The sequence below is a fragment of the Podarcis cretensis genome (assembly GCF_951804945.1).
Source record: "Podarcis cretensis genome assembly, chromosome: 10".
NCBI lineage: Eukaryota > Metazoa > Chordata > Lepidosauria > Squamata > Lacertidae > Podarcis > Podarcis cretensis.
Window position 1 is genome coordinate 1,678,972 of NC_137179.1, and position 16,634 is coordinate 1,695,605.

Sequence of the window (16,634 nt, forward strand, 5' to 3'; positions counted from 1 at the left end):
CCAGATGAAGACAAAAGGGTGTGATTCACTTGGCTGGGAAACAGGGAAATGTAAAGATCTCTTTTGCTTCACTTGATGGGTGTTTGGTGGAGGGCAAGGGGAGGAATGGGGCAGGGTCCAGGATGCTCAGATTACTGCCACCAGACCTCCCCTTTCATGATGTAACCATGATGTATTAGTGATGTATTTTGGGGGCTGTAACATGGGGATTAGCAGCTAATAAAAGTTTGGGTTCTCTTTTGTTTGGGGCTTCCATCTTGTTCCACCATGTGGTAGGTGGGAGTCCTGTCATGACAGTCTTCAATAAATACCAAGCCTACTGGCTGCTGTTTTGCTCTGGTATTCCTGGCTGAGGTCCTTGTTTTTTGTCCAGGGGGGCCCTCAGATTTCTCTGTTAACAAGACACACCTTCCTTCCTGCAAGCTCCACCCGATTCCCACCCCATAAGCCCCTGCCGTGTCCAAATAATAATAATAATAATAATAATAATAATAATAATAATAATAATAATATTTATATTTCACCCTCCAGGCACAGAGCAGCTAACAACAATAAAAATAACACAGTTTACATAAAATCACAATTAATTAAAATGCTTTCTAAAATCAATTCATTCTAATATCAATTCAAAATCAAATTAATGGCAGATACAGTGGTTCTGCCCAGTCCAACCACTGGTCCCCCAGAGAGGAGAGGAAATTCCAAGAGGAAGAGGGGAGGGGAGAGGCCTTCTCAGAAGCAGCTCTGTTTCCGCAATCCCACCCAGGAATCAGCCAGAAACCTCTTCCTCTCTCTCAGGCTTCCATCTTTATTGTCTTTTCCGCTGAGGGTGAGGATAATGTACACCTGTCATCAGAAACAGGAGTACAGAGTCCATGGAATGGCTCTCAGAATTGATCTGGAAGTTGCGCCTGAAAAGCATTTCTGTTCCTCTTATTCTTTGTAGCCAATGTCAGAGTGACTGACAAGCTGAGATACAATCCATCATCATCCGATGACAGCAACTGCATGAATCTTCCCAGTCAAAGGACCCATTTTCAGGATAGACAGTGCCTGTGGCTGGAGGCTCTACACACCGGGTGTGCCTATACAGGCAAAAGACTGCCACTATTAGCACAGGCAAGGTGTGTGTTCCCCCCACCAAATTGACTGGCTGTGTGTGAATGAGAGTTTGTGGGTGGGACTATCGTTTACGGCAACCTTGCTACCACAAGGGAGCACCCAGGTGTCAGAACACTCATCCCCCAACACCACTTTCTGGACATGGCCCAGGAGGAAGGAGGGGAACCAATGCATAGCAGGCCCCCCAGCTCCCCTAGAGGGTCCAGAAGGATACCATGGTCCAAGGTCTCCAAAGCCAATGAGAGATCCAGCAGAACCAGGAAACAGCTTTCCCCTCAGACTCTAGCCCATCAGAGATCATCAAGCAGCACAACCAGGACAGTTTCTGTTGCATGATGAGGCCTGAATCCCAACTGGAAGGATCATGGTGGCAGAAGCTTTCCTGGTCCTGCAGCCCACAAAAGCTCCAGGCACAGGACTTTCATTAGCTTTGAAGGGGCCATCGGATACTTGGTGATCTTTTCTTCAAAAGACAAATACTCTGATTAGTTTTTAATTGATGGATGATATAAACAGCACTTCTGTTTTACATATTCCACATTGGAGAGATTTTGATACCCAGGTCTGAGATCATCGCTCCCCCTGAAACTGCTGTGTTAGCAGCACTGTGAGCCTGGACATTGTGTTTGGGGGTCCGGGCTGCCTAGACAACCAGACCCCCTTCTCAGCCTGGCTTATATGGTCCCAAAAAAGCAGAGCAGTACTTTTGGCACCAGCTTGGTTGCAGGAGTTGCTTGAAGGAGGTGTGCAGGGCACCATCCAACCGTCATAGAAATTACACTCTGGATTTCTGTAGGTTTTCCTCCATAGCATTTTCTTCTCCTGAAGATAACTCAAGAGGAAGTGAAGGAGTGAACCAAAGTATTCCAACCAGAGTTTTCCTTCTCGATGGGCTCCCTTCCCTGGTTGACGAGCCCCATCTGCCCTTCACTTTCCTCTGCAGAATGGGCAGAATCTGCCTTCTTGACTGTGGGATTCACTGTTGTTCTCCTCCTCTCCATCCACCAGGGCTTTTCTTCACCTGCAGCAGAATTCCCCAACCCACCAAGGATGTGAGACCCATCAGGTATCCTCACCTGGTTTAGCCGGCCGGTTGAAGCCGTACCTGGGATTATGGCCCCTGTTCCATGCTGACAGCTTCTGGAAGCCACAGGTGAGAGCTGAGTGCAGGCTGGGGACAAATGGTGGATAAATTACCCCATAGGTTGCATGACATTTTCCCCACCAAAGGTACTAACGCTCCCCTAACACCCCATGAGATTGTATGATTATAATATTTAAGACAGAACAGGAATAAATACATGTCCACAGAAATAACACAACTTCAGGCCATTAGGGAATCAATACTACATTTTCAAGGTACTACACATTGCACTAACTACAGTTTATCTATTTGCCTTGAATATCCTGCTTTTCAGTGTCGTTTTCGGATAGTTCTTCGTCAGAAGACGGACACGAGATCAGACAGCAAATCATTCTTTAAAAAATCAAGCTGCTTTGTGAACATTGATTGAGGATTTTGAAAGTTGCTCATGAATTACTATCATTTGACATTGCAACTTCACCTCCTAAAAATTGGGGACATGGGTAGGATGTGAGGGAATGTAGGAGACATTGAAATAGGAGAAGGTGCTAATGGAGCTTGATGTGTTCTCTTTCCCTCAGTTTTCTTCCTTGAAACCAAAACAGGATTTCCTTTCCTCCCACTCTGAAGAAGGAGATGGAGAAGACAGTCAGAAATCCAGGTGATGGGTCACCTTTCATTTCTTTAGGAATAGAAATTAAAATGTGTGAAATGTGGAATATGCTTTATTGAATGAGCACACATAGTTCACATCAACGACCTCCAACAGGGGAGAAACCACTTAAAGGTATGGAGTGTGGGAAAAGTTTCAGTCAGAGTGGACACCTCAGTATACATCAACGGACACAAACAGGGGAGAAACGATTTAAATGTATGGAGTGCGGAAAGAGCTTCAGTCAGAATGGAGACCTCAATATACATCAACGGACTCACACAGGGGAGAAACCATTTAAATGCATGGAGTGTGGAGAGAGCTTTAGTGATAATGGAAAACTTAGAAGACATCAACAGACTCACACAGGGGGGAAACCATATAAATGTATGGAGTGTGGAAAGAGCTTTAGTGATAGTGGAACCCTTAGAACACATCAACAGACTCACAAAGGAGAGAAAACATTTAAATGCATGGAGTGTGGAAAGAGCTTCAGTCAGAATGCAATACTTCGAACACATCAGCGGACTCACACAGGGGAGAAACCATTTAAATGTATGGAGTGCGGAAAGAGCTTTAGTGATAATGGATCCCTTAGAAAACATCAATGGACTCACACAGGGGAGAAACCATATAAATGTATGGAGTGCGGAAAGAGCTTTAGTGATAATGCACAACTTAGAACACATCAAACGACTCACAGGGGAGAAACCATTTAAATTCCTGGAGTGCGGAAAGAGTTTCAATCGGAATTTTGGACCTTCAATAACACCAGTGGATTCACACATGGGAGAAACCATTTAACTGTATGGAGTGTGGAAAGAGCTTTAGTGAAAATGGAACCCTTAGAACACATCAACGGACTCACACAGGGGAGAAACCATTTAAATGCCTGGAGTGTGGAAAGAGCTTCAGATTCAATGCAACCCTTAGAAGACATCAACAGACTCACACGGGTTAAAAACCTTATAAATGGAGTGTGGAAATGTCTTCGATCGGAGTGGAAATCTTAGAAAACATCACCAGACTTACATTGGAGAAACCATTTAAATGTATGGAGTGTGGAAGGAGCTGCAGGCAGAGTGGAATCGATTTTCATCAACAAACTCACACAAGAGACAAACCATATAAATGTCAGCAAAGGCGATAAGAGTTTCAGTCCTAGTGGAACATCAACAGACATGCACAGGAAGAACTTTAATATTTGCCACCCTACAGACTATCAACAAACTCAAAGAGGAGAAGCAGTTTAAGGATTACAGAAAGTTCTTTAGTTATAATGGAGTGTTTAGGAAACATTTAGGGAGTCTCACATGGGAGAACACATTTAGATGTATGGAGCGCGGGACATGTTCCACTCAGAGGAAATCTGTCTTCCTGCTACAGGGCCAGCTGAGTCTGTTTCTCTTGTCATTATCTCCAACTAGGTAACTCCTGTCTAATCTGCTCTCTGTCTGTGTCTCTCCCTGCTTCTGAGACCACTGGAAACGAGGGGGGCCGTTTCTCACCCTCCAGCTCCTCTTCTGAGGAAAGCTAATCTGCTTGAGAATGGATTCCCCCATATTTGGCTTCAGACCATTCCCTGACAAAACACATTGCTCTATGTCCTTCCAGCCTCTTTCCTCCCTTGCTCCCTTCTGCCGGTTTGTGTGCCTGACTTAGATTTCCTGTCTGCTAATTTTTTTTACTGTTGAAACTGGATCTGCTCTCAGGAGCTAAGTTTTGTGCCTCACTGGGGACCAATGAGAACTGAATGCTTTGAAAGCTCAGTAAAGTATAACTGAAGAAGTCCTGCTGCCTCTGTGTGTGTTTTTGACCTCAGTGTGGGACTTGCTCTACACGTGGCCCGTACTCCGGTTATACTTAGCTCATGCCCTGGAGTTGCTCTACTCAAACATGCAAGACGGTTTTTGCCACAAACTCTGTCACCCCCACCACTGCATGGTCTCCAAACACTTCTTCTTCTCCAGACCTTCATCCCTGCCTCCTGCGCTTTCTGAAAAAAACTTGAAATACTGAAATTGAATGGGAGATTTCCCCACAAGCCTAATTTCAAGAGGGGGAAGGAGGGACTGCAGGTACCAGGGAAGTCTCCTGATAGGCCCATCTTCACTCTTGAACCCCATGGGGCAACCCCAGAGTTCCTGCTTATTCTGGGGTTTGGAGAAGATAGTACTTTTCCATAGTCCAAGAAGTTATTATTCAGTCATGCTGCTAGGGAGTTTCCCTACCAGAGGACCACAGTGCATATTACCATCATATTGATTTTACTGTTGTTTCTGCTTTTGCTGTCATGGACTGGCTGGGTTCGTGGGGGGGGGGGAGGCACCAGCTGGGGGACCCACAAGGGAAGAAGGCTCAGATCCTGGGGACTGGTGGTGGGATAGCGATGAGCAGAAAGCGGTAGAAAAGGGAACAGAATGGGAGGGGGAGGTGTTGCAAGCAGAGGAAACAGGTTTTGGTGAGCAGGAAGAGGCTGGGGCAGAGAGCAGTTCAGGCTCAGAGGGAGGGGAGGAGGGGGCCAGGAGACCCAGAAGAGGAGGCCATCAGCTCCCCTCTCCCCTGGTCTCCTAGAGCACACAGAGAAACCCGGTTCAGACCCCATGATCCTGCACATGATATTAAGAGGGTGTTTCCCTGCCCCCCAACATGCATCACTTTAATCTTGTTGACAATGAACTGTATTTTCAGCCCAATCACCCCGTTTGGAGAGCTCTTTTTGGAGCTCCTTGCATTCTGTCTATGTTTGAACACTCCTGGACAATTTACTGCCATCAGCAAACATTGCTCACTCCTAACTCTAGATCATGAATGAACAGGTTGAAAAGCCACAGGTCCCAATACTGATCTATAGGGGACTCCACTTTCTGCTTCTCTCCATTCATAGGAGTGTTTGTTTATTAATATGTGTTCCTCCCTCCCCCCATCCTTCTGTGTTGCAGAGGGAACCCTGCGGAAAAATTCTGGGGTGAATTTCGCTTCCCCACATATCTAACACTGCTCAGCACTCAGGGAAATGGAAGAGGAAAGCTGGCCACAATCCAAGAGACTGAGGTCATCAGAAAGCAAAGAAGAGCCTACTCAAAGGGAAGCTGCTCCAGCTTCCAACCCGTCTGCTCCCACAATGGCTGAAGAAGAATTGCCATTTGGGAATGGCGGAGCTGAATGGAAGCGGGCGAGGAAGCCCCACAATCGCTCCTGCTGGAGGAATAGGGGCATTGACCCCTATACTGAAAGGTGATGACCTAGTCCTTTAGGGGCAAGCTCAACCTCAACCCCTTAGCTGCCATCCATCCTCCAACCACCTCCAGAAAGATACACAGGGAATTCACTGCCTTCACTGGTACCAATTTAAAAGAGAGGAAGAGATGGGAGGAGCCTCCCCATTGTCTTTTCCTTCACAAATCCTGTCTTAAGGGCACATTTAAGATATGAATAGGGTGTGAGCCTGTGACCTGGCACAGATACTAAGTATTTATCATCACAAAAGACTGGTCAGGCTCCCCAGGCAATCCAATCAAGTGACCATTAACAGGTAACATGGCAGACAGGAGTTAAACAAACCACTCAGATTTCTGCTGTAAACCGCCCTTTCTGTGATGTAGGCATGATGTATCTGGGGATGGTGGTCTTGGGTTACACCCCGTCTGTGATGTATGTATGATGTATGGAGGGGTGGTCTTGAGCTCCAGAGCAGGGCATTTAAAATGTCTATATAAGGCCTTGTGTGCCATTGTTCTGGGTTCCTCCGCCCTCCTGCGTGTGGGGAGTGAGGACCCTGTTGCAACAGATCAATAAAGATCAGGCTTACTAGCTGCTTTGCTTCTCAATATTCTCTGGTTGGCCCCTGTTATTTTCTCCTACCAATAGGGAACCTACGTAAGGACTCTATATAGGGTCTTGGATACCCCATAAGGGGAAAAGGGCAGATTTTTTGTTTAAAACACTTGCTTGGAACATTTATTTTATACCTATATTAGACCTTAAAATGCTTACAACAATCGCATATGGTTGCATGAACTTTTAAGACCTCTCCCCATTTCCCACAATACATTTTTTTCACAGCATCATCCATACATCACAAATGTGTCACAAACCAAAAAACAACAACAAAAAAACAAATGTGTCACAAAGTAGGAGTGTTTGGAATTTAGAAACATGAGCCCGTCACCCACCCTTGTCACAGCCCCAGTTTCCCACACCTTTTAAATACCCTCTTCCCCAAAGAACCAGAATAGTTTTTACACATCCCCCCAACTGCAAGGCTTTCCTCCGCTTCTCCTCTGAATGCATCAGGATTCAACCCACCATCCCGATGGATTTCTGCCTGGGGCATGTGCTGCCCTTGATCGCCTCCTGCCTCCTAAGGGATAATGGAGTCGGGGGGAGCCCTGGAGACCCCAATTCCAGAGGAGTCATTAGTCGTGGGAACCAAGGACATTCGTCAAACCGTTGAATTTTGGCGATTATCGGACGTTTCTACACTTTTCTATATTGGATACTCGGAGGACACAGTCCGATTCATGGTATCCGCTTCTTGCTACAATTGTATAGGCTGCTTCTCTGAGCCTCCTTGCTGTTGTGCATGGAGTGTGTCTGTGTCAACGGTCCTTGTCCTGGCCTTAGTCCGAGGCTGTGGTGGGGCCTTGGGGTTTTGGGGAGTCGTATAACTGTCCCCCCATCCTGGTCTGAAGAGCACTGATACGGAAGGAAGTGGGGCACCTTTCCTCACCTCCTCCTCTTTGAAAGGGTGCCCGAGGCGATGACCTCGACGGTGCCCAGCTCCTGAAACCTCACACTGCTGCACAAGCACCACACTATACCCCTTAACTTTATAAAATTATATTCTTCCCTCCGGACTCCATGATGCTACTCTCAGCGCCATAATCCTCGAACCGACAGGTCACGTACACAGGAAAACCTTAATCCTGTCAGATGGTCCAGTCAAGCCCTTCCTCCGGGCAATGCTAGGTAACGGGCGATGCATATCTGTGCCATTGTCTTGCCATCACCTGTACTCAGGAAACGTTTATGCATATCTCTTTACTCTATGCAACCCCTACCTTACTGAAGTGCTGATCTATGCAACCCCTACCTTACTGAAGTGCTGATCTATGCAACCCCTACCTTACTGAAGTGCTGATCTATGCAACCCCTACCTTGCTGAAGTGCTGATCTATGCAACCCCTACCTTACTGAAGTGCTGATCTGCGCGACCCCTACCTTACTGAAGTGATGATCTGTGTAAACCCCCACCCACTTTCCTGAAGTGCTGATCTGTGTAATCCCACCTCTTGTATTCATGACGTGTTTTGCACTGTATTCTGGGACATGGAGGGAAGTTTCAAAAGTTCATGTCACCCCTTTCTCACTGTTCAATCTCGCCTTGAACCTGTTGCGCAATAAACTTGGATCTTCTGCAGCTTGCTCCTGTCTCTGGCTGAGCTCATTTTCCTCCGCAGGGACCCGCGGACTTAGTCCGACGAGCTGGGTGGCAGAGCAGCCTCGCACCCAGATTTTGCCGTAACAGCACCAATACCTAAAACACGGACGCACGGCTCGCGGCGTGGGGAGGGCGAGGGAAGGATTTTGCAATATAAACATTATAGCGGGGGGGGGACCCCACTTTGTAATTGGATTGCCAGGATCAGCCCGTCCCCCGCTCTCCTGATCCACAGATGGAAGAGGGGAGGAGGGAAACCTCCCCCCCCCAATTCATCCCCTCCCCTCCCGGCACATCGTTCTCTGACCCCTCCCACACAACCCCAAATCCCGCCCCCATACGTTGCACCCATTCCTTCTCCTCCTCCTCCTCCTCCTCTCCATCCGACCTCTGTTCCGGGAATAAGGGGGGGTGAGCCCCCTCCCAAACTGCCTGCTTCTCCCGCAAGTGGAGCTTCCACTCCGGATTGCTGCTCTGCGCCGTAGCTGTAGGGGGGGCGCTTTCGGAAAGGGGAGGGAGGAGGCAGGGGAGGTCACCCCCCCCCGTGGATGTTGCAGGGAAGGAAAGGAGAATCGGGAGCGAGGACAAAGAGGTAAAGGGGTTGTGGGGGGGAGGGGCGGTAAGGACCGAGAGACCCCCGCCAGCTCCCCCAAGCGCCTTCCGTGGGCCCCGTCGGCAGGGTCTGGATCCCGGCACGTGTGCTGCGAAGGGGGCTTTCCTTGGCCCCTAAGGCGCCCTGGCGGGGGCGGACATGGTGCCCCCACCCAGGAGGTCCCCACGAGGACCCCTTGCCCCGTTTCCCCCACGCAGGCATCCCTGGGGCTCTGTGGGCTCCGCATGGAGAAAGGCGGGTCATGAATGGGTTAATGGGCGCGAGGGACGCCTGGATAGAGACCCCCGTGTGGCTCGTGTTGGGGGGGGTGCTCTTGATGGAGATGGGGGGCGCGCAGGGCGAGCGGTGGGTGAGCCCCGATATGGCGGCCTCTGGGTGCAGGGGATACTCAGGGAAAGAGGGAGGGGGTCGAGGAAGTCGGGGGGGAACATCCCTGGGGCAGGGAAGGGCAGCAATGGGGGGGGAGCTAGGTAGACCAGTCTTTGGGGCTTGTCTCCATCATGGCGCCCGCCGGGATTCTCTGGGGGGGCCGCATTGGCTTCTCCCTCCCGCCCAAGAATCGGCCACCCCTTCAAGGCGACCAGAGAGGGATCCCTGGAAAGTGGGGGGGGGTCCAGTTTCCCCACCCCTTCCTACTTGCAATCTCCATCCTCTTCCCACCCCATCAGCCTCTGCCCTGTCCAGACACAGCCATTCTGCCCAGTCCAACCTTGGGTCCTCCTGGAGAGGAGAGGAAATCCAGAGAGGAAAACGGGAGGGGAGAGGCCTTCTCAGAAGCGGCTCTTGGTTTCTGCAATCCCACCCAGGAAGCAGCCAGAAACCTTTTCCTCTCTCTCGGGCTTCCATCTTTAAGTGTCTTTTCCCCTGCCTGTTTCATTGAGGCTGAGGATAATGTACACCTGTCATCAGAAACAGGGGTGCAGAGTCCATGGAATGCCTCTCACGACTGATGTAGAAGTTGCACCTCAAAAGCATTTCTGTTCCTCTTATTCTTTGTAGCCAAAGTCAGAGTGACTGACAAGCTGAGATTCTTCCCAGTCAAAGGACCCATTTTCATGGTAGACAATGCTTGTGGCTGGAGGCTCTACATACAAGGTGTGACTATACAGGCCAAAGAGTGCCAGTATTAGCACAGGTGAGGTGTGTGACCTCCCCTAATTTACAGACTGTATGTGAATGAGAGTTTGTGGGTGGGATTACCGTTTATGGCATCCCTGTGATTTACTCCACCCATAACATTTCATGAACTGATATTGCAGTACGAATTCCAAAATATCTACAAAAAAATCACAATATAATAAAAATGATTGTAGTATTTCTACCTTACCTAACTGGCTGGGTTTCACCAGCCACTCTATGCAGCTCACAGTACCTATAAAAGACAGTAAAACATCAGACATTCAAAACCTCCTGATACAGGGTTGCCTTCAGCTGTCACCTAAATGTCAGATAGTTGCCCATTTCCTTGCCCTCTGCCCGCTTCCCTGTAACTCCGCTTCTCACGGGTTGTGTGTGTGTGGGGGGGTGAAACAGCAGAAGACCCTCAAAGGAGGACCTCAGTGTACAGACTGAGCGATGGGCGTGGAGACACTCCTTCAGGTCTACAGAGAGTGAGGCTGTAGGGCTTTAGGTCAATGATCTTGCTCCTCCATAATGATTTCCAGAGCAAGTCCGACATACAATTAGCAGAGTAGGAAAGAAAGCTCAGAGACAGCAAAAAATTCCTTCAGCAAATAAATTTGTGACTGAAGGCATAACAGGAATCTATGCCTGCAAAATGCAACCATGGTAATTTAAAGGTCAGCACCAACATTGTGAATTGTGCTCAGAAATGTATTGGGAGTCAGTGAAGATCCTTTCAGACTGGTGTTATGTTGTCTCAGCGGCTGCTCCCATTCTGTTGTTTAGCTAACACATTCTGGATTAGTTGCAGTTTACGAGTCACCTCCAAAGGTAGCCTCATGTAGCGCATGGCAGTAGTTCAAGCGGGAGATCACCAGAGCATGCACCACTCTGGTGAAATAGTCGGCAGGCTGGTAGGGTCTCATCCTGCGTACCAGATGGAGCTGGCTGACAGCTGCCCTGGACACAGAACTAACCTGTGCCTCCATGGACAGCTGTGAGTCCTAAATGACCCCCAGGTTGTGAACCTGGTCCTTTTGGGGCACAGTTACCTCCATCAGGTCTAGGGAGTCTTCCACATCTGCTTGCCCCCTTTCCCCCTGGGACAGTATTTCTGTTTTGTCAAGATTCAACCTCATCCGCCATCCATCCTCCAACTGCCTCCAGACACTCACACAGGACCTTCACTGGTTCCAATTTAAAAGAGAGGAAGAGCTGGGTATCATCCACATACCGGGGAACAAGCAGCCCAAACCCGCTGATGATCTCTCCCAGTGACTTCGTATAGATATTAAAAAGCATGGGGGAGAGGACGGAGCCCTGAGGCACCCCACAAGTGAGAGCCCAGGGGTCTGAACACTCATCCCCCAACACCACTTTCTGGACATGGCCCAGGAGGAAGGAGGGGAACCACTGCACAGCAGTGCCCTCAGCTCCCCTAGAGGGTCCAGAAGGATACCATGGTCAAAGGTCCCACTGAGAGATCCAGCAGAACCAGAAAAGAGCTTTCCCCTTGGTCTCTAGCCTATTGGAGATCATCAACCAGCGTAACCACGGTATTTCAGTCTCATGATGAGGCCTGAATCGCAATCAGAAGGATAATGGTGGCAGAAGCTTTCCTGGTCCTGCCCCTCCAAAAGCTCCAGGCCCAAGACTTTCATGAGCTTTCAAGGGGCCATCGGAGTTGCTGGAAGGAGGTATGCAGAACACCATCCAACCTTCTTAGAGAGTCCATTCTGGATTTGTGTAGGTTTTCCCCCATAGCCTTCTCTTCTCCTGAAGATAACTCACAAGGCAGCTTCTGGAAGCCACAGGTGATAGCTGAGTGCAGGGTGGGGACCAATGGTGGATAAATTACTCCATAAGGTGCATGACATTTCCCCCACCAAAGGTACTACCGCTCCCCTAACACCCCATGACATCGTATGGTTATGATATTTAAGACAGAACAGGAATAAATTCATGTCCACAGAAACAACACAGCTTCAGGCCATTAGTGAATCAATACTACATATTCAAGGTACTACACATTGCACTAACTACAGTTTATCTATTTGCCTTCAATATCCTGCTTTTCAGTGTCATTTTAGGATAGTCCTGCGTCAGAAGACGGGCACGAGATCAGACAGCACATCACTCTTTAAAAAATCATGCTGCTTTATGAACATTGATTGAAGATTTGGAAAGTTGCTCATGAATTACTATCATTTGACATGGCAACTTCATTTCCTAAAAATTGGGAACATGGGTAGGAGGTGAGGGAATGTAGGAGACGTTGAAATAGGAGAAGGTGCTAATGGAGCTTGATGTGTTCTCTTTCCCTTTGTTCTCTTCCTTGAAACCCAACAGGATTTCCATTCCTCCCACTCTGAAGAAAGGGATGGAGAAGACAGTCAAAACTCCAGGGAATGGTGCACCTTTCGTTTCATTAGGAATAGAAATTAAAATGTGGAATATGCTTCATTGAATGAGAACAGATAGTTCACATCAACGACCTCCAACAGGGAAGATACCATTTAAAGGTATGGAGTGCGGAAAGAGCTTTAGCAATAATGAAAAACTTAGAAGACATCAACAGAATAACACGGGGGAGAAACCATATAAATGTATGGAGTGTGGAAAGAGCTTCAGTAAGAATGGAGACCTTAGAAAACATCAACGGACTCACACAGGGGAGAAACCATATAAATGTATGGAATGTGGAAAGAGTTTCAGTCAGAGTGGACACCTCAATATACATCAACAGACACACACAGGAGAGAAACTATTTAAATGTATGGAGTGTGGAAAGAGCTTTACTTTCAATGCAAACCTTAGAAGACATCAACGGACTCACACAGGGGAGAAACCATTTAAATGTATGGAGTGCGGAAAGAGCTTTAGTGATAATGGATCCCTTAGAAGACATCAACGGACTCACACAGGGGAGAAACCATTTAAATGTATAGAGTGTGGAAAGAGCTTCTGTTTCAATGCAAACCTTAGAACACATCAACGGATTCACACAGGGGAGAAACCATATAAATGTATGGAGTGCGGAAAGAGCTTTAGTGAGAATGGACAACTTAGAACACATCAACGGACTCACACCATGGAGAAACCATTTAAATGTATGGAATGTGGAAAGAGTTTCAGTCAGAGTGGACACCTCAATATACATCAACAGACTCACACAGGGGAGAAACCATTTACATGTATGGAGTGTGGAAAGAGCTTTACTTTCAATGCAAACCTTAGAACACATCAACGGACTCACACAGGGGAGAAACCATTTAAATGTATGGAGTGTGGAAAGTGCTTCAGTGAGAATGGGAAGCTTAGAAAACATCAACGGACTCACACAGGGGAGAAACCATTTAAATGCATGGAGTGCGGAAAGAGCTTCAGGCAGAATGGACACCTTAGAAAACATCAGCAGACACACTGGGGAGAAACTGTTTAAATGTATGGACTGTGGAAGTAGCTTCAGTCAGAGTGGAACCCTTGATTTATGTCAACAAACTCACACAAACCTTATGAATATCAGGAAAGTAGATAGAGGTTCAGTCCTAGTGGAAATTCTACATCAACAGACTCACAGACAGGAAGAACTTTAGGAGTTGAAACCCTTCTAACCATCAACAAACTCAAAGAGGAGAAGCAGTTTAAATGAAAGGATTGCAAAAAGTGCTTTATTTACAATGGAGTGTTTAAGGAACCTTCAGAGACTCTCACATGTAAGAACCCATTTAGATGTCTGGAGTGTTGGAGGTTTTCCTCTCAGAGTCCACTCTTTTCTTCACAGAAATGAACTCAGGAGGAAATCGGTCTTTAACACATGTTGTGTATGTGAAGATGTAATATATCTTTCAATAGAGAAGGGGAGAGGGTGTATCTGGATTACTTGGTGGTCAGTGAGGGCTGGGCGATATATTGTCCAATACTGGTTTCTTGACCACATTGTGATAACCTTTCAAAAACAATTGATATGGCAACACACCACAGATCACAGTGTGTGTTTCTGGGATGCTCATTGTCTGGAAGCAGCCGGTAGAAAGCTTTGCTTTGTGAAGCCCCTGCAGATGCCGAGTTGCTGACTTCCCTCCCAGACGACAGGAAGTGAAACACACACCTCCATTGCCCTGTGTCGTTCCAGCCTCTTTCCTCCCTTGCTCCCTTCTGCTGGTGTGTGTGCCTGACTTAGATATCTTGTGTGTTGTATTTTTTTACTGCTGAAACTGGATTTGCTCTCAGGAGCTAAGTTTTGTGCCTCACTGGAGACCCAGTGAGAACTGTATGCTTTCAAAGCTCAGTAAACTATTACTGAAGAAGTCCTGCTGCCTCTGTGTGTGTTTTTGACCTCAGCATGGGAATTGCTCTATACATGGCCCCTACCCCCTGATACTTCGCTCATGCCCTGGAGTTGCTGTATTCAAGCATGCAAAATGGGTGCATCTGTGTGTGACTGGTTTTTGCACCAAACTTTCTCACCCCCACCATGTGTGATCTCCAAACTCTGCTTCTTCACTAGAACTTCTCCCTGCCTCCTACGCATTCTGAAGAAAACTTAAAATACTGTAATTTAATGGGAGATTCCCCACCCCAAGCCTTATTGCAAGAGGGGGAAGGAGGGGCTGCAGGTACCAGGGAAGTCTCCTGGGGGGCCCATCTTCCCTCACGAACCCCATGGGGCAACCTCCTGCTTATTCTGGGGTTTGGGGAAGATAGTATTTTTCCATAGTCCCAGAAGTTATTATTCTTCCTGCCAGAGGACCAGTGTGCATATTATTATCGTACTGAATTTACTGTTGTTGTTGCTGCTGCTGTTGCTGTCATGCACTAGCTGGGTGAAAGGGGGGGGAGGCACCAGCTGGGGAACCCCCAAGGGAAGAAGGCTCGGGTCCCGGGTCTTGTATGCCCCCATAGGCTATCAAAACACCTAGGTCTGGCCAATTAAAGGCTGATATGGGAGCCTTTGGGGGCCAAGTCAGTTCTTTCATTTTCTCCTCTCCTCTGGAAAAGTGCTCTTTCTTTTGGGGTTTGATTATTTCTGCCTCCTTCAGTGACCACTGCATCCTCAGCGAGGTACAGTACTGCCCGTTGAATGTCTGTAGCCATGTAGGGCTCTCTCTCAGGACTGCTACCCAGGAGTCTGCATATGCAAACTGCTCTGAACATCCAGGGTGTTTTGTCATGCTTCTAAAGACCTGGTTGGTTAGGTCCAGGTCCTACGAGCCCGGGGGGGAGGGGCTGTCCGCAGGGAGTTCTCACTTGTTTGGGGTTCATCGCTCCACCGTATTTGCATTTGAATTTGCCAATATTATTCACCTTGCCCCCTTATGCCCTCCTGCTTAAGTCCGCGGTCAGGGAGGGTCTCAGCCTGTGTACTAGATGGAGCTGGTAGACAGCCGCCCTGGACACAGAATTAACCTGTGCTTTCATGGACAGCTGTGAGTCCAGAATGACTCCCAGGCTGTACACCTGGTCCTTCAGGGGCACAGTTACCCCATTCAGGACCAGGGAGTCCACACCTGCCCGCCTCCTGTCCCCGAAGAACAGTACTTCTGTCTTGTCAGGATGCAACCTCAAATTGTTAGCCACCATCCATCCTCCAACCGCCTCCAGACACTCACACAGGACCTTCACCGCCCTCACTGGTTCTGATTTAAAAGAGAGGTAGAGCTGGGTATCGTCCGCATACTGATGAACACCCAGCCCAAACCTCCTGATGATCTCTCCCAGCGGCTGCATGTAAATGTTGAAAAGCATGGGGGAGAGGGCAGAACCCTGAGGCACCCCACAAGTGAGAGCCCAGGGGTCTGAACACTCATCCCCCCCCACCACTTTCTGAACACGGCCCAGGAGGAAGGAGCGGAACCACTGTATAACAGTGCCCCCAGCTCCCAGCCCCTCTAGACGGTCCAGAAGGCTCTGTGGTTTAACCCACGGCGCCACCCACATCCCTATACCCAGCCAGATAGGCAGGGTATTATTATTATTATTATTATTATTATTATTATTATTACTACTACTACTACTACTACTACTACCCACTCCCAGACATCACCTGCAAGGTCCCCCATTGCTCCTTTGCAAACCTGTCCAGGGGGAAAAGCCTTTCCCCCCTTCTCATTCTGTTTGGCCCAAGGGTTGGATCGACCAGGGCTTGTGCAAAACTAGACAAGGAAGGGGGTTGTTGTTGTTTAGTCGTTTAGTTGTGTCCGACTCTTGGTGACCCCATGGACCAGAGCACACCAGGCACTCCTGTCTTCCACTGCCTCCCGCAGTTTGGTCAAACTCACGCTGGTAGCTTTGAGAACACTGTCCCACCATCTCGTCCTCTGTCATCCCCTTCTCCTTGTGCCCTCCATCTTTCCCAGCATCAGGGTCTTTTCCAGGGAGTCTTCTCTTCTCATGAGGCGGCCAAATTATTGGAGCCTCAGCTTCCAGTGAGCACTCAGGGCTGATTTCCTTCAGAATGGAGAGGTTTGATCTTCTTGCAGTCCATGGGACTCTCAAGAGTCTCCTCCAGCACCAGAATTCAAAAGCATCCATTCTTCCGCGATCAGCCCAGCCTCCCATAATTAGTTGTTGTTGTTGTTGCAGATTGGCTGTTGTT

General features: G+C 48.2%; 1 protein-coding gene and 1 long non-coding RNA gene across 5 annotated transcripts in view; one reads left to right on the forward strand and one right to left on the reverse strand.

Moving 5' to 3' along the window:
- The window catches only part of LOC307225306, a 167,030-nt gene extending 152,092 nt beyond the window's left edge, over positions 1–14,938 (reverse strand). Inside the window, exon 1 of the long non-coding RNA XR_013842851.1 lies at positions 14,712–14,938. This is a non-coding gene — a long non-coding RNA (uncharacterized lncRNA). The remainder of the gene's footprint in view (positions 1–14,711) is intronic.
- LOC307225166 (uncharacterized protein) lies at positions 8,689–14,346 on the forward strand. 4 transcript variants are annotated; one of them, XM_079993000.1, is made up of 3 exons: positions 8,689–8,893; positions 9,914–10,049; positions 12,386–14,346. In XM_079993000.1, exon 3 carries the CDS (start codon positions 12,504–12,506, stop codon positions 13,476–13,478), a length of 975 nt encoding a protein of 324 aa, XP_079849126.1. In that variant the 5' UTR covers positions 8,689–8,893; positions 9,914–10,049; positions 12,386–12,503; the 3' UTR covers positions 13,479–14,346. The 4 variants fall into 4 exon arrangements, with proteins under 4 accessions (XP_079849126.1, XP_079849128.1, XP_079849125.1 ...); XM_079993002.1 differs by lacking the exon at positions 9,914–10,049; XM_079992999.1 differs by lacking the exons at positions 8,689–8,893; positions 9,914–10,049 and adding an exon at positions 11,833–11,850 and having other exon boundaries at positions 12,127–14,346.
- Positions 14,939–16,634: the final 1,696 nt, after the last annotated feature.

Coding starts and splice junctions, on each gene's coding strand:
- LOC307225166 (XM_079993000.1), top strand. CDS start 12,504: ATGAGAACAGATAGTTCACATCAACGACCTCCAACAGGGAAGATACCA.